The sequence below is a fragment of the Camelina sativa genome, chromosome 14, assembly GCF_000633955.1.
Source record: "Camelina sativa cultivar DH55 chromosome 14, Cs, whole genome shotgun sequence".
Taxonomy (NCBI): Eukaryota; Viridiplantae; Streptophyta; class Magnoliopsida; order Brassicales; family Brassicaceae; genus Camelina; species Camelina sativa.
In genome coordinates, this window is record NC_025698.1 from 316,009 (window position 1) to 329,492 (window position 13,484).

The following is a 13,484-nucleotide window of genomic DNA, read 5'->3' on the forward strand; positions in this document are numbered from 1 at the left end:
TTTTTTTTTTTTTCTTTTTTTTTTTTGCGTTTTTTAATAATAAGTTCCCTTAATTTTGTTACATTTTTTGAGCTTTTTAGCGAATGAAGAAAACCATAAGATTAAATTGTTGGGACCATTGCATGATTCATGGGCGCATCCATTGTTTTACATTTATAAAAGTTAACCTCGATAAATTTTACACTTGTTTCAGTTTGCAATGAATTTTGACGAATGTACACAGAGATCATTAAAGATGTAGAAAAAGAAAAAGAAAAAAACAGTTTACTAGTAATAAAAAGAGTTGACATTGAAATAAATACTACCAAATTCCGAAAACATTCGAGCTTTTAAAAAGTTTACATTATCAGACGGTAATGAAACACAATACTCTTATAACTTTCTTTATGACAACATTATGATCTTAACAAATGGTTTATGCGAATAATCACTAAAATAATGATTATAAAATTTGAAGTGCTAAGGATATCTCAAGCTTTCTAAATATGCTTTTAAAAGTTGTAGCTGGGGGAATCCATTAGCCAGAGATATACTGTATTGCTTTTTAAGCCCTCCCTCAACACATGTTCTTTCGAATCATCCTCTTTAAATTACTTTTTCTCAAATACAGCCCTGTCTAAGACTGAGCCGTCACCGAGGCTTCGAGACTTCGAGTTATATGTATACATCAACTATTTGCAAGTTGGAACTTAAAAGGTAAAAAGCAAACAAGAAACACACATAGAGAAACAAGTTTTACAACCTAGATAGATATTGAAACGAACCAAACTCAGATTTCCAGTTATGTTTCAAAAGAAGGTTTTTTTTTGGTCAGATCATCAAGTCGAGAAAAGGACAAGCACCAAGAGACATAAGTAGTGAATAATCTTATACAACCTACTACGACACATTTGTTGTTAACTATTCGATCCTCACTAACAATGATAGAGATGCGAGTAGTGCTAGTGGGTGAGTTTCGTTTCTATCACCAGGGTCTGCCTTTTCCTCCAATCCGGCGTGCAAGCTCAAAGTCTCTTCTCACTGATATGAGAATGACAAATATTAGATATGATTTTTCAGCAAGTAATGGTTCAACGGAATGCACAAGTATGTATGACTGTGATTTTCTAAATTTAGACTGCAAAATTGTCTTATTTAGGAGTACTTACTTAGAGTAACACGTCTTGCATGGATAGCACAGAGCATTGAATCTGAGAACAAACCAATCAAGTAATCTTCTGCCGCCTGCCCAGCCACAAATTCACAATCAGAATGATTACTACTTATCAAGGGAAAATGACATTATCTGTGGCTCTCTCTATATACTGCATCTACTACATTCATGTAAAGGATTTGGCACCTCTTGAAGAGCCACAAGAGCTTCAGCAGTCCAACGAGAGATATGAGGAGGGGCCACCGCATTGGTTATACTTCTCACCTGGTAAAAAGCAATGTAAATTAATTAGTATGATTGGAACACAAAAAATCAGCATTTGGCAATTCAGGTTAAAAGTATTGTAGTAACAGAAACATATGGTTCTGGGTGGGTCTATGAGCCAGTAACCTCTCAAAGACAAACTAGATTACAAGTTTCTTAAATGGAGAGTTGCTCAAAAATGCTATGTTCACTGCACTGATCGTGAGACAGGATCCATGTTGAGAAAACAAGAAACAAGTGCCACAATTTATAAATAACCAACCAAAGTTCGTTTGCAATTTTGTGTGGATAATCTCAGATTGTATAAATGCTAAAACGAGGGCATAGACTAGTAAAGCAAAGAGAAAGAGAGAAAAAAAAAAAAAAAAACTCAACTTGTCTGATAAAAGCAGCAGCAGGAATAAGAAGGCTAGTGCTCTTCTGATAATGGCGAATCTCTCTCAGAGCAACGGTTCCTGGCTTGAAACGGTAAGCCTTCTTTTTTTGTGAGCCTAGAAGAACAAGAAGGAGGTTAGTACTTAGTAGAGTAAACACAAATAGAAAGACAAGTCCTTCAACTCTAATTTCTGAGTGATATATATATATGACTAACCTTGTGGCCTACTACCATATTTGGTTCTCTTAGCCCCTTTCTTCCCAGACCAAAAAAAACACACAAAAATGAGAAAAAAAAAAAAAGATGAGCACAACTGAAATCAAAGTTGAAGTAACCAAAAGGGCCAAAAAAAACATCTCACTTTTGTAGCAGGTGAAGCTGCAGCAGGCGTTGCTGCAAAGTGTTACCAAAAGGAAGGATTAATAAAAAAAACTTCACACACCAAACAAACAAGAGAGAGAGAGAGAGAGAGAGAGAGAGAGAGAGATGAGAAAATAGGGGGGAAAAAAAACTAACTAGGTTGAGTAGCAGCATCTTCTTCACCATCTCCGGCTCTTGTTGGCGGTGTCTGCAAATTTCGATCGATTACAACAAAAATTCGACAAATAATCTAAAAGGATAAATTTCTGGAATCTGAAAATCGAAAAACCCTAAAAAGAGAAATAAAGATGACATATACCGCAGCACTGGGACCAGCCGCCTGAGAAAGTGAAGCAGCATCTACAGATGCGAAATCAAAATCTAGGGTTAACAGCCAGATAAGTTGAACCAAAACCCCTAAATCGAAAAGTAATACTAGAAAGAGAATTTAAAAAAAAGGTACTACCAGTTGGATTACGAGGTTGGGACCTGTTAGCGTTATGCTTGGTTCTCGCCATCAACTACTGCCTGAGACCAAATCGAACAATTAGGGTATATAATCCCCAGAAATAGATAGAGAGAGAGAGTAATGTGGATTCGGAGGGGAACTCACCTGACGAGAGGAATTTGTGTGTGTCTCTTTCTCCCGCTCGCTCCACACGAAATTATTTGAAGGATTTTTTGGTTTTCCCGCTTGACCCCCTCCAATTTTTTTGAATGTTAAAAATCGAATCTTCTTTTTTTTAGAGAGACTCTCAACTCTCAACTCTCAAGTCAAGAAGAAGAGAAGAGAGAGAGTCAGAAGAAAATTATTATTTGCAGTCGTCTAAAAAAACTGCTACTTCACAGAGAGGTTTCCGTCTACAGTCATTCCTTATTTACCCCTTTTGTGTTTTTTTAACCATTACACCAATTCAAAAATTTTAACACCTCTACGAACGGTCAAGAGATCTGGACCGTTTAATTCCAACAAGTTGTGAGTTGCAAGTTGCAACAACTGTGTGAGAGATCGGACGGTCATTAACTTAATCTAAACGGTCATAATTGAAAGATTTATGTGGGACCGGGGCGATCTCTTATGGAAATTCTCAAGAAACTATTAGAATGGTGGAGACGATGTCGGCTCCTTTTAAATGGAGCAGAACAGAAGCTGCAGATCATGCCAACTTTGATTCATGATCTAACCAGACAGTGACATTAGGTTACCATGCTTTAGCTTGCTTGTGGAGGTGATAGAATCTGCTCTGTTCTCAGTACAGCGTTTTTGGTGGTCCTTGTTCGAGTATTATATGCAGAGAAGAAACAAAAGAGGAAAATAGAGTTTTGGTGATTATAAAATTGAGGATTGTTAATATACGAAAGACTTTGTCTACTTGACGGTTATGTCTCCTGTTGAAGAATGAAGAGCTCATCTTGTTTAGAGTTTTTCGTGTGTGTTTCGGTTCTGTTCTTCTGTGTTTATGTCATCACAGTATGCTGTTTCCTTAGTCTGAAACAGAGTAAAGAAGACCTCAGACGTGACATTTGGAAAATAAAAAAGGGGTTATGAGAGACAAGATGAAGTAAATATAAATATGTAAATGATACGTTTTTTGGGTGGACGAAGTACTGATAAAACTTGAACAGAGCAATAATATATGGAACATAACTAGACCAATCTAATCTCTCTATATATTCGATATCTTTTCTTTGAACAAATCTCCATAAATTACAGACAATATGAAAAACGTTTTGTCATCATAGTAAGATCCATCTGCCATCTTCTTGTCCTCATGAATTGCTTACCTCTGGTTTGTTGCTACATCAGTTATTGCCTTAACCAAGTTTGGAAAAGCCTAAACCAAGAGCAGGTGAGCAACTTTTAACAGAGTCTCCAAGTCGGATCAAATCAGAGATTCGAAAACCTTTTCGTCCTTTTTGTTCTTGCTGCATCTTCCGCTGTCCTCTGCATAGACAGACTACCGCCATTGCAGATCCTACAAAACCAGTACAAGGATGAAACTGATTCTTGCTACAATGAACCAAAACGTTGGTACTAAAAACTATTCTCCGAGACGGATATAACCAACCACACCTCAAACTCTTGTTTTAGCATCTTAGACCCAGCACGATAAACCTTTGAGTAGAGAAGCTGATCTCTTCCCAGGAAAGTTCATCCGGAGGGCAAAATTGAGCATGAGTCAGAACATAGAGCACCATGTATCTTTTCCAAAGCTTAATCAACTCTATACACATCCAAACGATCGAACATAGAGCAAGACATCTATTGGTTCTGTTCTATTAGAAACAGTCTCTTACAAGTTGGTTAGCTTAGCTTGTTTACGCATACACCTTCCAATAACACATTCTCCATACCATACCTTTTTGTAAACTATATATATACATCATATATAAACAAAACATCATATATAATCTATGTACATCTTGTTTTTCTTACAAAAATATCTACAAATAAAGCAACGGTCATTAAAACAACCAGAGACCAGCAGAAGACATCTTACAATAAAAAAAAACTTCACCATTGGAAAAATATATATCTTTTTAACAAGTTGATCATTCCTGATAATATATATAGCAAAAGCAAAAAGATCCTGAAGAATATTATATCACATACTGGAACATGATGAAGATGTGAGAGAGATTAGATGATAATGTCTTGAGAAGCCAATCTTTCAGAAACATCAGCTAATGACTTGAGGTTACATCTGATGAGAGCTTCAACGAAGTAGCAAGTCTCATCCTTGGTGTTACCTTCAGGAACATCAACAACAAAGGATTCAATCACCATTGTCCCTGCTCTTCCCTCTATCATCTCTGGATGAACTGTCACTATCGATGAGTAATTCTGAGAGAAAGAAGAAAAGATCATTTAATAATTCTCATTCCAAAAAAAACACACACAAGACAAGACAAAACCTAAGTGATGATGATATATACCTTGAGTCTGTGATCACCACCAATGATTCTGATACCGAGGATGTGTTCTTCATCATCGAGAAGCTCTAACCTCTCGGTGCTTGTTGTAGCAGGAAGCCCAGATTTGACATTGACTTCTCTGAGGCTGCCGATTTCAGGATCACCGATCACAGTACATCTGCTCACAAATGGTTTGTATTTCTGCGGCTGATCAAATCTACGCACCAGTGACCAAACCTGGAGATTTGGGGGAGAAAACAAAAAAAAAAAACCCTAAATCGATCAAAAATCTGAAATTGACGGAATTAAGATCAATGTTGAGAGATTACTAGACATATGAAAAAAAAGGGATAGAGAGAGAGGATTACGAGATGAAGAGGAGCTTTGATGTGTTTGACAAGAGCAGAGGTACACTGGTTCTCTCTGCAGTGATGTTTGTGTTGCGTCCGTACATACTGCACCGTCTCGAGATCTCCGTACATCGCCGTGCCGTCTTCCATGTCTCTCTCTCTCTCTCTCTCTCTCTCTTCTCCGATCAGAATCTCCTCTATCTCTCTATCTCCCTCTCTGGTCTCTCTGTGTCTCTCAGAGGGAATCTGTGAAAGTAAATAAATAAATAGAAGACAGCAAAAGTAAAAAAACAAACAAAAAAGATGCGTCTGCAGTAACAAAATTAACTTTTTCTAATTTAATTTTTGTTATCTTCCAATAATCAATGAACCCACCGACGTAATTACTTTTTTTTTTTTTTTTTTTTTTTAATTTTATTGTGTGCCTAATTAACTATTTTTTCTTTCTTAAGCTTCTTCTCCTTCACACATTTAAACACTTTTTAAACCAAGAAAAAAAAATAACAACCAAACACTAGTGGTTTTCGTTTTTTTTAATGTAACAATAAAAACAACAAAAGGTTTAAGCAAAATGTTCTGTATGACGACGTTTTTGGGACCTAATCCGAATAGAAACAAACACAAGTGCTTAGAAAAATAAAGTATTTGTTTTGGTGAGGTAAGATCGTTTCTAACTTCATAGATATTTTGTTCATTAAAAATAAAGTTTTTAGACCTTATAGCTAATTCATTTTTTAACTGATTGATGCTAATTAAATTCCACGGATGAAAATGTTTATTTTTATCATATCATACCTATGATTTTCTCATGAATTCGTTCGTATCTATTGTTTGGTATGCTGCTGGTCACAGCATATGCTTAGATATATTCTACATAAGTTGGTCTTCACATATTGAGTGTGATAGGTTTCGTTTGGTCTGATTGAGTGATTCTCCATGCATAGGGTCCCATATGTGTTGTACCATTAAATATAGTTCTTCTTGTTTGTTTACCTTATAATTTAGTTGTTAAAACATTAATTATATCATGCTAAATGTCTAATACCATAGCATCTTATAGCTAATTAGCTAGGATTGGTCATCAAATAGTCTCATCCTATAAGCCCGTGACTGGTTCCATGTAGTTATGTACGACACGTAATTAAGGTGTATTTCCCCTTCTAGGAAGCGATGCGAAGCCCTTCTCAAGAAGAAGAAGAAGATTGCTACAAGACATCCACAACCTAAAATCATGAAACAAGAACTTGAATCTGACATCTATTATGTTATATATATTGAGACAAAGTCCCTATCATACCGAATCTAAAACCATTAGTATTTTGTTAAATTGTATTGTAGTGAAGCTGCATACCCTCATAAGAAGGAAACATGAGACACCATATAAAAAAAAAAAAAAAAAAAAAAAAAAAAAAAACTGAAGANCGATATTTTCGATTCATCTCCAGAAGTCCAAAGTTGCTACTCCTCCCTCATCCAATCTTTGTGAAACCAACGAGCTTTTGCTATTGATGGTGGAACTCTATATAATTTTGAAACTATCATCAACAACGCTAATTACGCTTCCTAACCAGCAATCTATGCATTAATGCATATAATTATTATAATTCGTGAATTGTACTTTTCTTTTTTCTCAAAAGACTCATCTTCACTTTCTTTTTTATCAAACCAAAAAAACATAATCACGTCTTAGATAACTCTAGTTAAATGATTACATTATCTTCAAACATATAATTATGGTTTAAGGTTTTCAGAAAGAACAATCTTTCGATCTTGTAACCATTTTAACCAACACATATAATTATAACCGGAGGTTCTCTTGTTCAATTTGAATATTATTTATGCTTAAATTACAAATCTCATTAATTATCTCAAATTGATGACGAGGCGATAAAAAGAGGGTTTTAGCTTATATAGAAAGTTTTCTGCTCTAAATAATGTTTTTTTATATGTTGTGATAAATATAGGACTTAAAAGAGTGGTGGTTGATGATAATTACAGTAATCTTATCAGATAAAAATTTACCCAAAAAAACTTATCGGATAGGATCGCCTTTGGCACTATAGGCATGCAAACTTAACGCAAAAGATGACTTTAACGTAAATACAAACTGCTCCAAGATAATAGAAACGGCGACCCCTTTTTAGCGACAGCGACAATACAGCTAAATATGGTCAAATTAGAGAAAACTCCGTATACGTGTCATCTTCTTATTGGTTTATTGTCAGACATTTCCATGTTCACTTATTGTGGCATATCTTGTGAAAGTGACACGTGTAAATCTACTTTTTGCTTACTTGGATAACTTTGTTGCCGGCCAATAGATTCTGAAATCTGTTCGAATTTACAGAAACCATTTAAAAACCGAGGGGAAGTGAAATAAAAAAGATAACGTTAAAAAGAACCACAAAATTAGTCCTGGGCGTTCGGGTATTCGGTTCGGTTCCGGATATATCCATTCGGTTTCGGGTAGTTCGGATATAGAGGTTTAGGATCCATTCGGTTAATTTACTATTTCGGTTTGGGTTTGGTTCGGTTTCGGTTATTTTCGGTTCGGTTCCGGGTATCCAAAACAGTGTAATATATTTTTTAAAAAATATTATTTAAATAAAACTTGATTATAATTTAACAAATATATCTAAAACCTTCCAAATATTTGGTTTATTTAAAATATTTTGGTATTTTGGTCTAAATATATATGATATTGGTGTGGTTTTTTAGTTTCATTTTATTACGTTATATATTTTAACATGTATTAGAATGTCAAAACTTCAACGTGGTGCAGTGGCCACTTTGCACGGTCAAGTTTGCAGGAGACTCAAGTTCGATTCATGGCTAAAACATAATTTTTATATGAGTTCGGTTTGATTCGGATAACCGAATGGATATCGGTTCGGTTCGGTTAATAACCGATATCCATGGGTAATTAAAACACTATCCAATCGGTTATTATCTACTAACCATACTCGAACCGGAACCGAAATTTCGGTTCGGTTTCGGTTCGGTCCGTTCGGTTCCGGTTATTTGCCCAGGACTACACAAAATAATGTTGGAAAAAGAGATTCTTATGATAATGCTGGAAGTAAAAAAGTTACGAGTTTATCATGTCATCAGAGTCACACTGAAACATTCATTGTACTGGTTTAATCTAACTTTGACTGTTTCAACTTTCAACCAATTGACTAAAGAACCAAACTTAAATTTAGATGAGCCAAACAAGGCCCAATATTTAAAGACCATCACAATATGGGCTAAATGAGTACATCAAACAAAAAGAGCTTCGGCTTATGAAAAAACTTCACAATCCTTCAAGCTTAAGCTTTACTACGTTCTTCAGCCATTCTCTTCTTGATCTCATGTGCTGCATTGAAAATCCCCATTGTTGGTTGGTTACACACAAAGCACTTCTTGTTCTTCGTGTGATGCTGCATCATTACATAAACACAATCTCTTTAGTTTCACAAACCAAAAAACAAAAAAGAACAGAGTCATCATCATAATTGTGATTGATGATACCTTTAAAGCACAATGCTCGCAGAAGTAATGCTTGCATTTGGTGACAACTGGATCAACGAAAGGCTCCCTGCAAATGAAGCAAGCAAAGGGAAGTGCATCGTCGTCTTCGTCGCTATCGTTGCCAGCCTCATCATCTTCATCCTCAACTCCCATAGCTTTATTCCTCTTCCTAACTTTCTCTGCCTCTTCCCATTCTTTCTCTATCTGCCATCCCGGTTTATAATCCCCACGGTCATGCAAGAACTTACACGAATCTCCATATCCACAGTATCCGGTTTCCTTGTAATCCTTGCATATATCTGGCTGGTAATCGAATCTAGCCGACACTCTGATGTGAGCAGAAGCTCTCAGTGGCCCGTGTGAGCCTCCAGCTTTCTCGCTCGAGATTGTTTGTTCTCTTCTAAACCCAGCTTTGTGATCTGTATATCCATGAATTCCGGTGTACAGCTTCTCATCTGAAGCCTTTTTCTTATTCCCTTTCAATGATTCGTCTGCTTTTTTGAGAACTCGCTCACGGATAGCTCGTGCGTCTTGATTGAAGTCGGTTTCGGTTTCAAGGGTTGCTGTTGCCCTACTGTCGTTTTGAACCTGGATTTCCTTGGATGAATCGTAGTGAAAGACGGGTTTCTCAGGAGCTTCACTCGTTGTAGTAGAGCTCTTAGATGGTCCAGAGGAAAAGAATAGCTTGCTGTCGGGTTTCGCAACTTTCTTTAGATTTTGTAATATAGAAGTATGGCTTTTGGAATCTCCGTCTTCCTCATCTGCGTCAACAGTTCTTTTCCTAATGTTCTTAGCTTTAGTTGGCTTCTTGAAGAAAGTGCACACTGAAACAGAACAAGGATAAAAATTGATTAGTGTATGTCTCTCTTGATCCCTATATGACAATTTCTAGCTAACAACAACGAACAAGTAAGAAAAGAAAGTAGAAGTAACCTTGTTGAGACTGAGATTCTTGCCCAGCAGGTTGGGGTTGAGGTTGAGGTTGAGATTCGTCTTCTTGCTGAGACGGTTTGGGTTCACCAGAATCTGACATGGTTTGATTTTAGATAATGTAAGCACACACACAATCACCCACTTGAAATTGGTTGCTTGCCTGCATAATACAAGACAATCCTGACAATTAGTAATTAAGGCCATAATCTGAAAACTCATAAGTTTGTTGTTCTTATTGATTCATCAAAATTAATCCAGATTCGATCTTCTTTAGCAAATAAGAGACATTGTAACACCCGTAGGAACCCATGGAGAAAATTAATTCCAAATTCATATGCTCAATCAAGCTCAAGAATATAATCAATCAATCAGTACAACAAATTGAAGAAACCCTAGCTTAAACGGAACACACTCGATGCTTAGAAAGACAAATCCAAAAAATTCGGAAACAGTAACTTCGGAAAGAGCAATCCAAGAAATATAAAGAACTCACAGTTCGAACACATTCGATGTTAACACGGAACCCTACAAAAATAAAATAAAAAGTTGAAATCTAGAAAACCCTTAAACTGAAATTGGAGTGAAAAGCTCGAAGAACACAGACGAAAACAAGAAAAGAACGAAGACGAAATCGAACATATATGAATATATAAGAGAAGGAAGAGTATGTTACCTTCAGAAACCTTAGCAATTGTCGCCGGTGGTGAACTACGCCGGGAAGATGAACGAACAACAACGCCGTTCGCGTTTTCTCAGTTAAATCAAAAAAAAAAAGGAAATTCAATGTGAAGAGAGAACAAATAAATAATCGATATTACGATGAGGCGGTTAAGTTCAATTTGGGCTTTAGATCTTTTAAATGGGCTCAATATTCCTAGTGGGCCTAAACCTTATTTTCGCCTCATCCCTTGACTTTTGACCAAGTCTTCGTCTTTCGAGTTTTGGAATTGAACAAAGACTTTAATTGCATATACTTTATTCCTATTTCCCTCTCTTTTGTCGTTGTCTCAAAAAAAAAAAAACTACACATAACCGCTCATATGGGTCTTCTTGCTTTTAAGTTTTAAGCGACGGGACCAGTAGCGAGGAGGATAGCTTCACGAAGAAGACGAAGAAGAAGTAAACGCCGTTGACCTACTTCCTTAAACTTTCGATTTCCACTTCATAGCCGGAATCTTAATCTATATATCGCCCTCCTCAGTTACTTCTTTCGAGGTACGTCTCCTCATGTTTGGTTTTTGCTTGTTTCTCACTGATTAGATAATTAATTCTGTGTAAGAATCACTGTTTTCTTACGGCTTAATTTGTTCATAACTTGTTTGGTCTAGATGTCAATTTATCTCGAAGCTTTAGTTTTTTCTTATATCTTCGATGTATGACTTTACAATTATTGAGCAGAGATGGTTAGGAATTAAAGGATTTGGTAATCATGTTAGGTAGAAATTGACTGATTCTCTAGTTCCTAATTTTTTTACCTTTGAAGAAATATACTATTATATAAAGAAACTGTTAGGTGTCTACTTGCTATTTTATAATTGATTTTGGTGATTATCAATTTTGTACGTAATCATGGAGAAGTATTCGTATGATTTAATTTTTTTTTGATTCAATAAATGTTAGGATTCGTCACACTGTAAGCCAAAATATCCAAGGGTTTGGCTGCTGATGATGGCATTCAGCCATGATAATCGTGTCAGGTTGGTAACTTGCAATAATCTTGTCTCATACCTACATAGCATCCATCATCCCCTAGAAATGGTTCTATAGATGAATATGAATTTGTAGTATCTTAAAGGATTTATCAGATGGTTTTTTTTTTTATGATTTTGTTAAGGTTTAAAGATGAAGAGAGGTCAATAGCCTCTGAGTATGGTTACGGAAGAAAAGCTAGACCTTCTTTAGACAGAGTTCTGAAGAATGTAAAGTGGGGAATTGAGAAAGGTTCAGGAAATTTCAAAATATTCAAGAAGCCATTAAGTTCTCTTCCACATAAGGATCCTGACCACAACAAGGTCCAGAAGGAAACATCTGGTACCACTAAGAAGAACATCATTAACCCACAAGATTCGTTTTTGCAGAACTGGAACAAAATATTTCTCTTTGCTTGTGTTCTTGCTTTGGCGATTGATCCGCTGTTTTTCTACATTCCCATTGTCGATGGCACGAGGCACTGTCTTACTATGGACTCAAAGTTGGAGATAGCTGCGAGTTTTCTTCGTACACTCATCGATGCCTTTTACATTATTCACATTGTGTTTCAGTTCAGGACAGCTTACATCGCTCCTTCTTCTAGAGTTTTTGGCAGAGGTGAACTGGTGGATGATGCTAAGGCAATAGCCTTGAAGTATCTCTCATCTTACTTCATCATTGATGTACTTTCTATCCTTCCTCTCCCACAGGTAATAATGACTAATTGATTGTTTTTTATTTAAGTGTTCATGATGAAATGTTTTTGAATATGGCTGAATCCTCTGTTTTTTTTTGTTTTTAATCTTGCAGATAGTGGTCTTAGCTGTTATTCCAAGCGTCAAAGAGCCTGACTCTTTGCTCACAAAAGACTACCTTATGTCTGTCATAATCGTTCAATATGTTCCTCGGATTCTCCGTTTGTATCCGCTTTACACGGAGGTGACCAGAACATCTGGCATTGTTACTGAAACAGCATGGGCTGGAGCTGCTTGGAACCTCTCTCTCTATATGTTAGCCAGTCATGTAAGTTCTGGATCATCAGATAACTGATTCTTTAAAGATGTAAATGCATTTTCAAGGTTGATCAAGTTCATATGGCAAACTTACTTATTCAGGTATTTGGAGCTTTATGGTACTTAATCTCAGTAGAACGAGAAGACAGATGCTGGCAAGAGGCGTGCGAGAAAAAAAACGGTTGTAGTTTAAGTTCTCTGTACTGTCACGGTAATGGTAATGCTGCAAACGATTACCTGACCACCTCTTGCCCTTTTCTCGACCCTGGTGATATAACGAACTCAACCATCTTCAACTTTGGCATCTTCACTGATGCTCTTAAGAGTGGGGTTGTTGAATCACATGATTTCTGGAAGAAATTTTTCTACTGCTTTTGGTGGGGACTGCGAAATCTAAGGTTTGACAAAACACACACACAAAACTAACTAGTTGCATATCGAGCTTATGTATCTGAAACTCTATCAGAACTCAAAGATTCTCACTAACTGCTTTTGTTGTTTCAGTGCATTGGGACAAAACCTTCAAACAAGCAAATTCGTTGGTGAAATCGTCTTTGCTATATCAATCTGCATATCTGGACTAGTCTTATTTGCGCTACTTATCGGCAATATGCAGGTAATGGCCTCTTTGACTAGTTGAATAACCATAAAATTATTCAGGAAACTCATGTAAGTTCTGTTTTGCTGATGCAGAAATACTTGGAATCAACAACAGTTCGAGAGGAAGAAATGAGGGTGAGAAAGAGAGATGCAGAGCAGTGGATGTCTCATAGAATGTTACCTGAAGACCTGAGAAAACGTATCAGAAGATATGAACAATATAGATGGCAAGAGACAAGAGGAGTTGAAGAAGAAAACCTTCTTCGTAACCTCCCTAAAGACCTAAGAAGAGATATTAAACGCCATCTTTGCCTCGA

The 13,484-nt window shown here is 36.4% G+C and overlaps 4 protein-coding genes across 7 annotated transcripts in view; 1 reads left to right on the top strand and 3 right to left on the bottom strand.

Annotated features, from left to right (window-relative positions):
* Positions 703 to 2,926, bottom strand: LOC104738657 (histone H3-like centromeric protein HTR12). Its single transcript, XM_010458832.2, has 10 exons — positions 2,767 to 2,926; positions 2,620 to 2,681; positions 2,473 to 2,513; positions 2,310 to 2,361; positions 2,155 to 2,186; positions 2,010 to 2,049; positions 1,793 to 1,908; positions 1,340 to 1,417; positions 1,149 to 1,224; positions 703 to 1,020 (listed from the first exon to the last, which is right to left on the bottom strand). Exons 2-10 carry the CDS (start codon positions 2,669 to 2,671, stop codon positions 965 to 967), a joined length of 543 nt encoding a protein of 180 aa, XP_010457134.1. The 5' UTR covers positions 2,672 to 2,681; positions 2,767 to 2,926; the 3' UTR covers positions 703 to 964.
* LOC104738658 (abscisic acid receptor PYL9) lies at positions 4,532 to 5,654 on the bottom strand. Its single transcript, XM_010458833.1, has 3 exons — positions 5,438 to 5,654; positions 5,091 to 5,306; positions 4,532 to 4,998 (listed from the first exon to the last, which is right to left on the bottom strand). The coding sequence occupies exons 1-3, from the start codon at positions 5,567 to 5,569 to the stop codon at positions 4,795 to 4,797; spliced, it is 552 nt and encodes a 183-aa protein (XP_010457135.1). The 5' UTR covers positions 5,570 to 5,654; the 3' UTR covers positions 4,532 to 4,794.
* Positions 8,488 to 10,652, bottom strand: LOC104738659 (zinc finger CCCH domain-containing protein 1-like). 2 transcript variants are annotated; one of them, XM_010458835.2, is made up of 5 exons: positions 10,539 to 10,652; positions 10,359 to 10,390; positions 9,866 to 10,025; positions 8,933 to 9,756; positions 8,488 to 8,841 (listed from the first exon to the last, which is right to left on the bottom strand). In XM_010458835.2, exons 3-5 carry the CDS (start codon positions 9,963 to 9,965, stop codon positions 8,731 to 8,733), a joined length of 1,035 nt encoding a protein of 344 aa, XP_010457137.1. In that variant the 5' UTR covers positions 9,966 to 10,025; positions 10,359 to 10,390; positions 10,539 to 10,652; the 3' UTR covers positions 8,488 to 8,730. The 2 variants fall into 2 exon arrangements, with proteins under 2 accessions (XP_010457137.1, XP_010457136.1); XM_010458834.2 differs by lacking the exon at positions 10,359 to 10,390.
* Positions 10,854 to 13,484, top strand: part of LOC104743102 (probable cyclic nucleotide-gated ion channel 10) — a 9,618-nt gene continuing 6,987 nt past the window's right edge. Inside the window, exons 1-4 of one of the 3 annotated variants that reach the window (XM_019236326.1) lie at positions 10,854 to 11,080; positions 11,486 to 11,562; positions 11,700 to 12,264; positions 12,365 to 12,504. In XM_019236326.1, coding sequence (XP_019091871.1) covers positions 11,531 to 11,562; positions 11,700 to 12,264; positions 12,365 to 12,504 — 737 coding nt within the window. In that variant the 5' untranslated portion in view covers positions 10,854 to 11,080; positions 11,486 to 11,530. The other 2 variants (XM_010464220.2, XM_019236325.1) reach the window with 2 other exon arrangements.

Excerpts from the sequence above, each read along its gene's own strand:
- LOC104738657 (XM_010458832.2), bottom strand. The coding sequence starts at position 2,671 with ATGGCGAGAACCAAGCATAACGCTAACAGGTCCCAACCTCGTAATCCA. Across the intron at positions 2,362-2,472 it reads CGGCTGGTCCCAGTGCTGCG|ACACCGCCAACAAGAGCCGG; the intron begins GTATATGTCATC and ends CGAAATTTGCAG. Across the intron at positions 1,418-1,792 it reads CTGCTGCTTTTATCAGACAA|GTGAGAAGTATAACCAATGC; the intron begins GTTGAGTTTTTT and ends GCTTTTTACCAG.
- LOC104738658 (XM_010458833.1), bottom strand. The coding sequence starts at position 5,569 with ATGGAAGACGGCACGGCGATGTACGGAGATCTCGAGACGGTGCAGTAT. Across the intron at positions 5,307-5,437 it reads TCAAAGCTCCTCTTCATCTC|GTTTGGTCACTGGTGCGTAG; the intron begins GTAATCCTCTCT and ends CCAAATCTCCAG. Across the intron at positions 4,999-5,090 it reads GTGGTGATCACAGACTCAAG|AATTACTCATCGATAGTGAC; the intron begins GTATATATCATC and ends TCTTTCTCTCAG.
- LOC104738659 (XM_010458834.2), bottom strand. The coding sequence starts at position 9,965 with ATGTCAGATTCTGGTGAACCCAAACCGTCTCAGCAAGAAGACGAATCT. Across the intron at positions 9,757-9,865 it reads AGAATCTCAGTCTCAACAAG|TGTGCACTTTCTTCAAGAAG; the intron begins GTTACTTCTACT and ends GTTCTGTTTCAG. Across the intron at positions 8,842-8,932 it reads GCGAGCATTGTGCTTTAAAG|CATCACACGAAGAACAAGAA; the intron begins GTATCATCAATC and ends GTAATGATGCAG.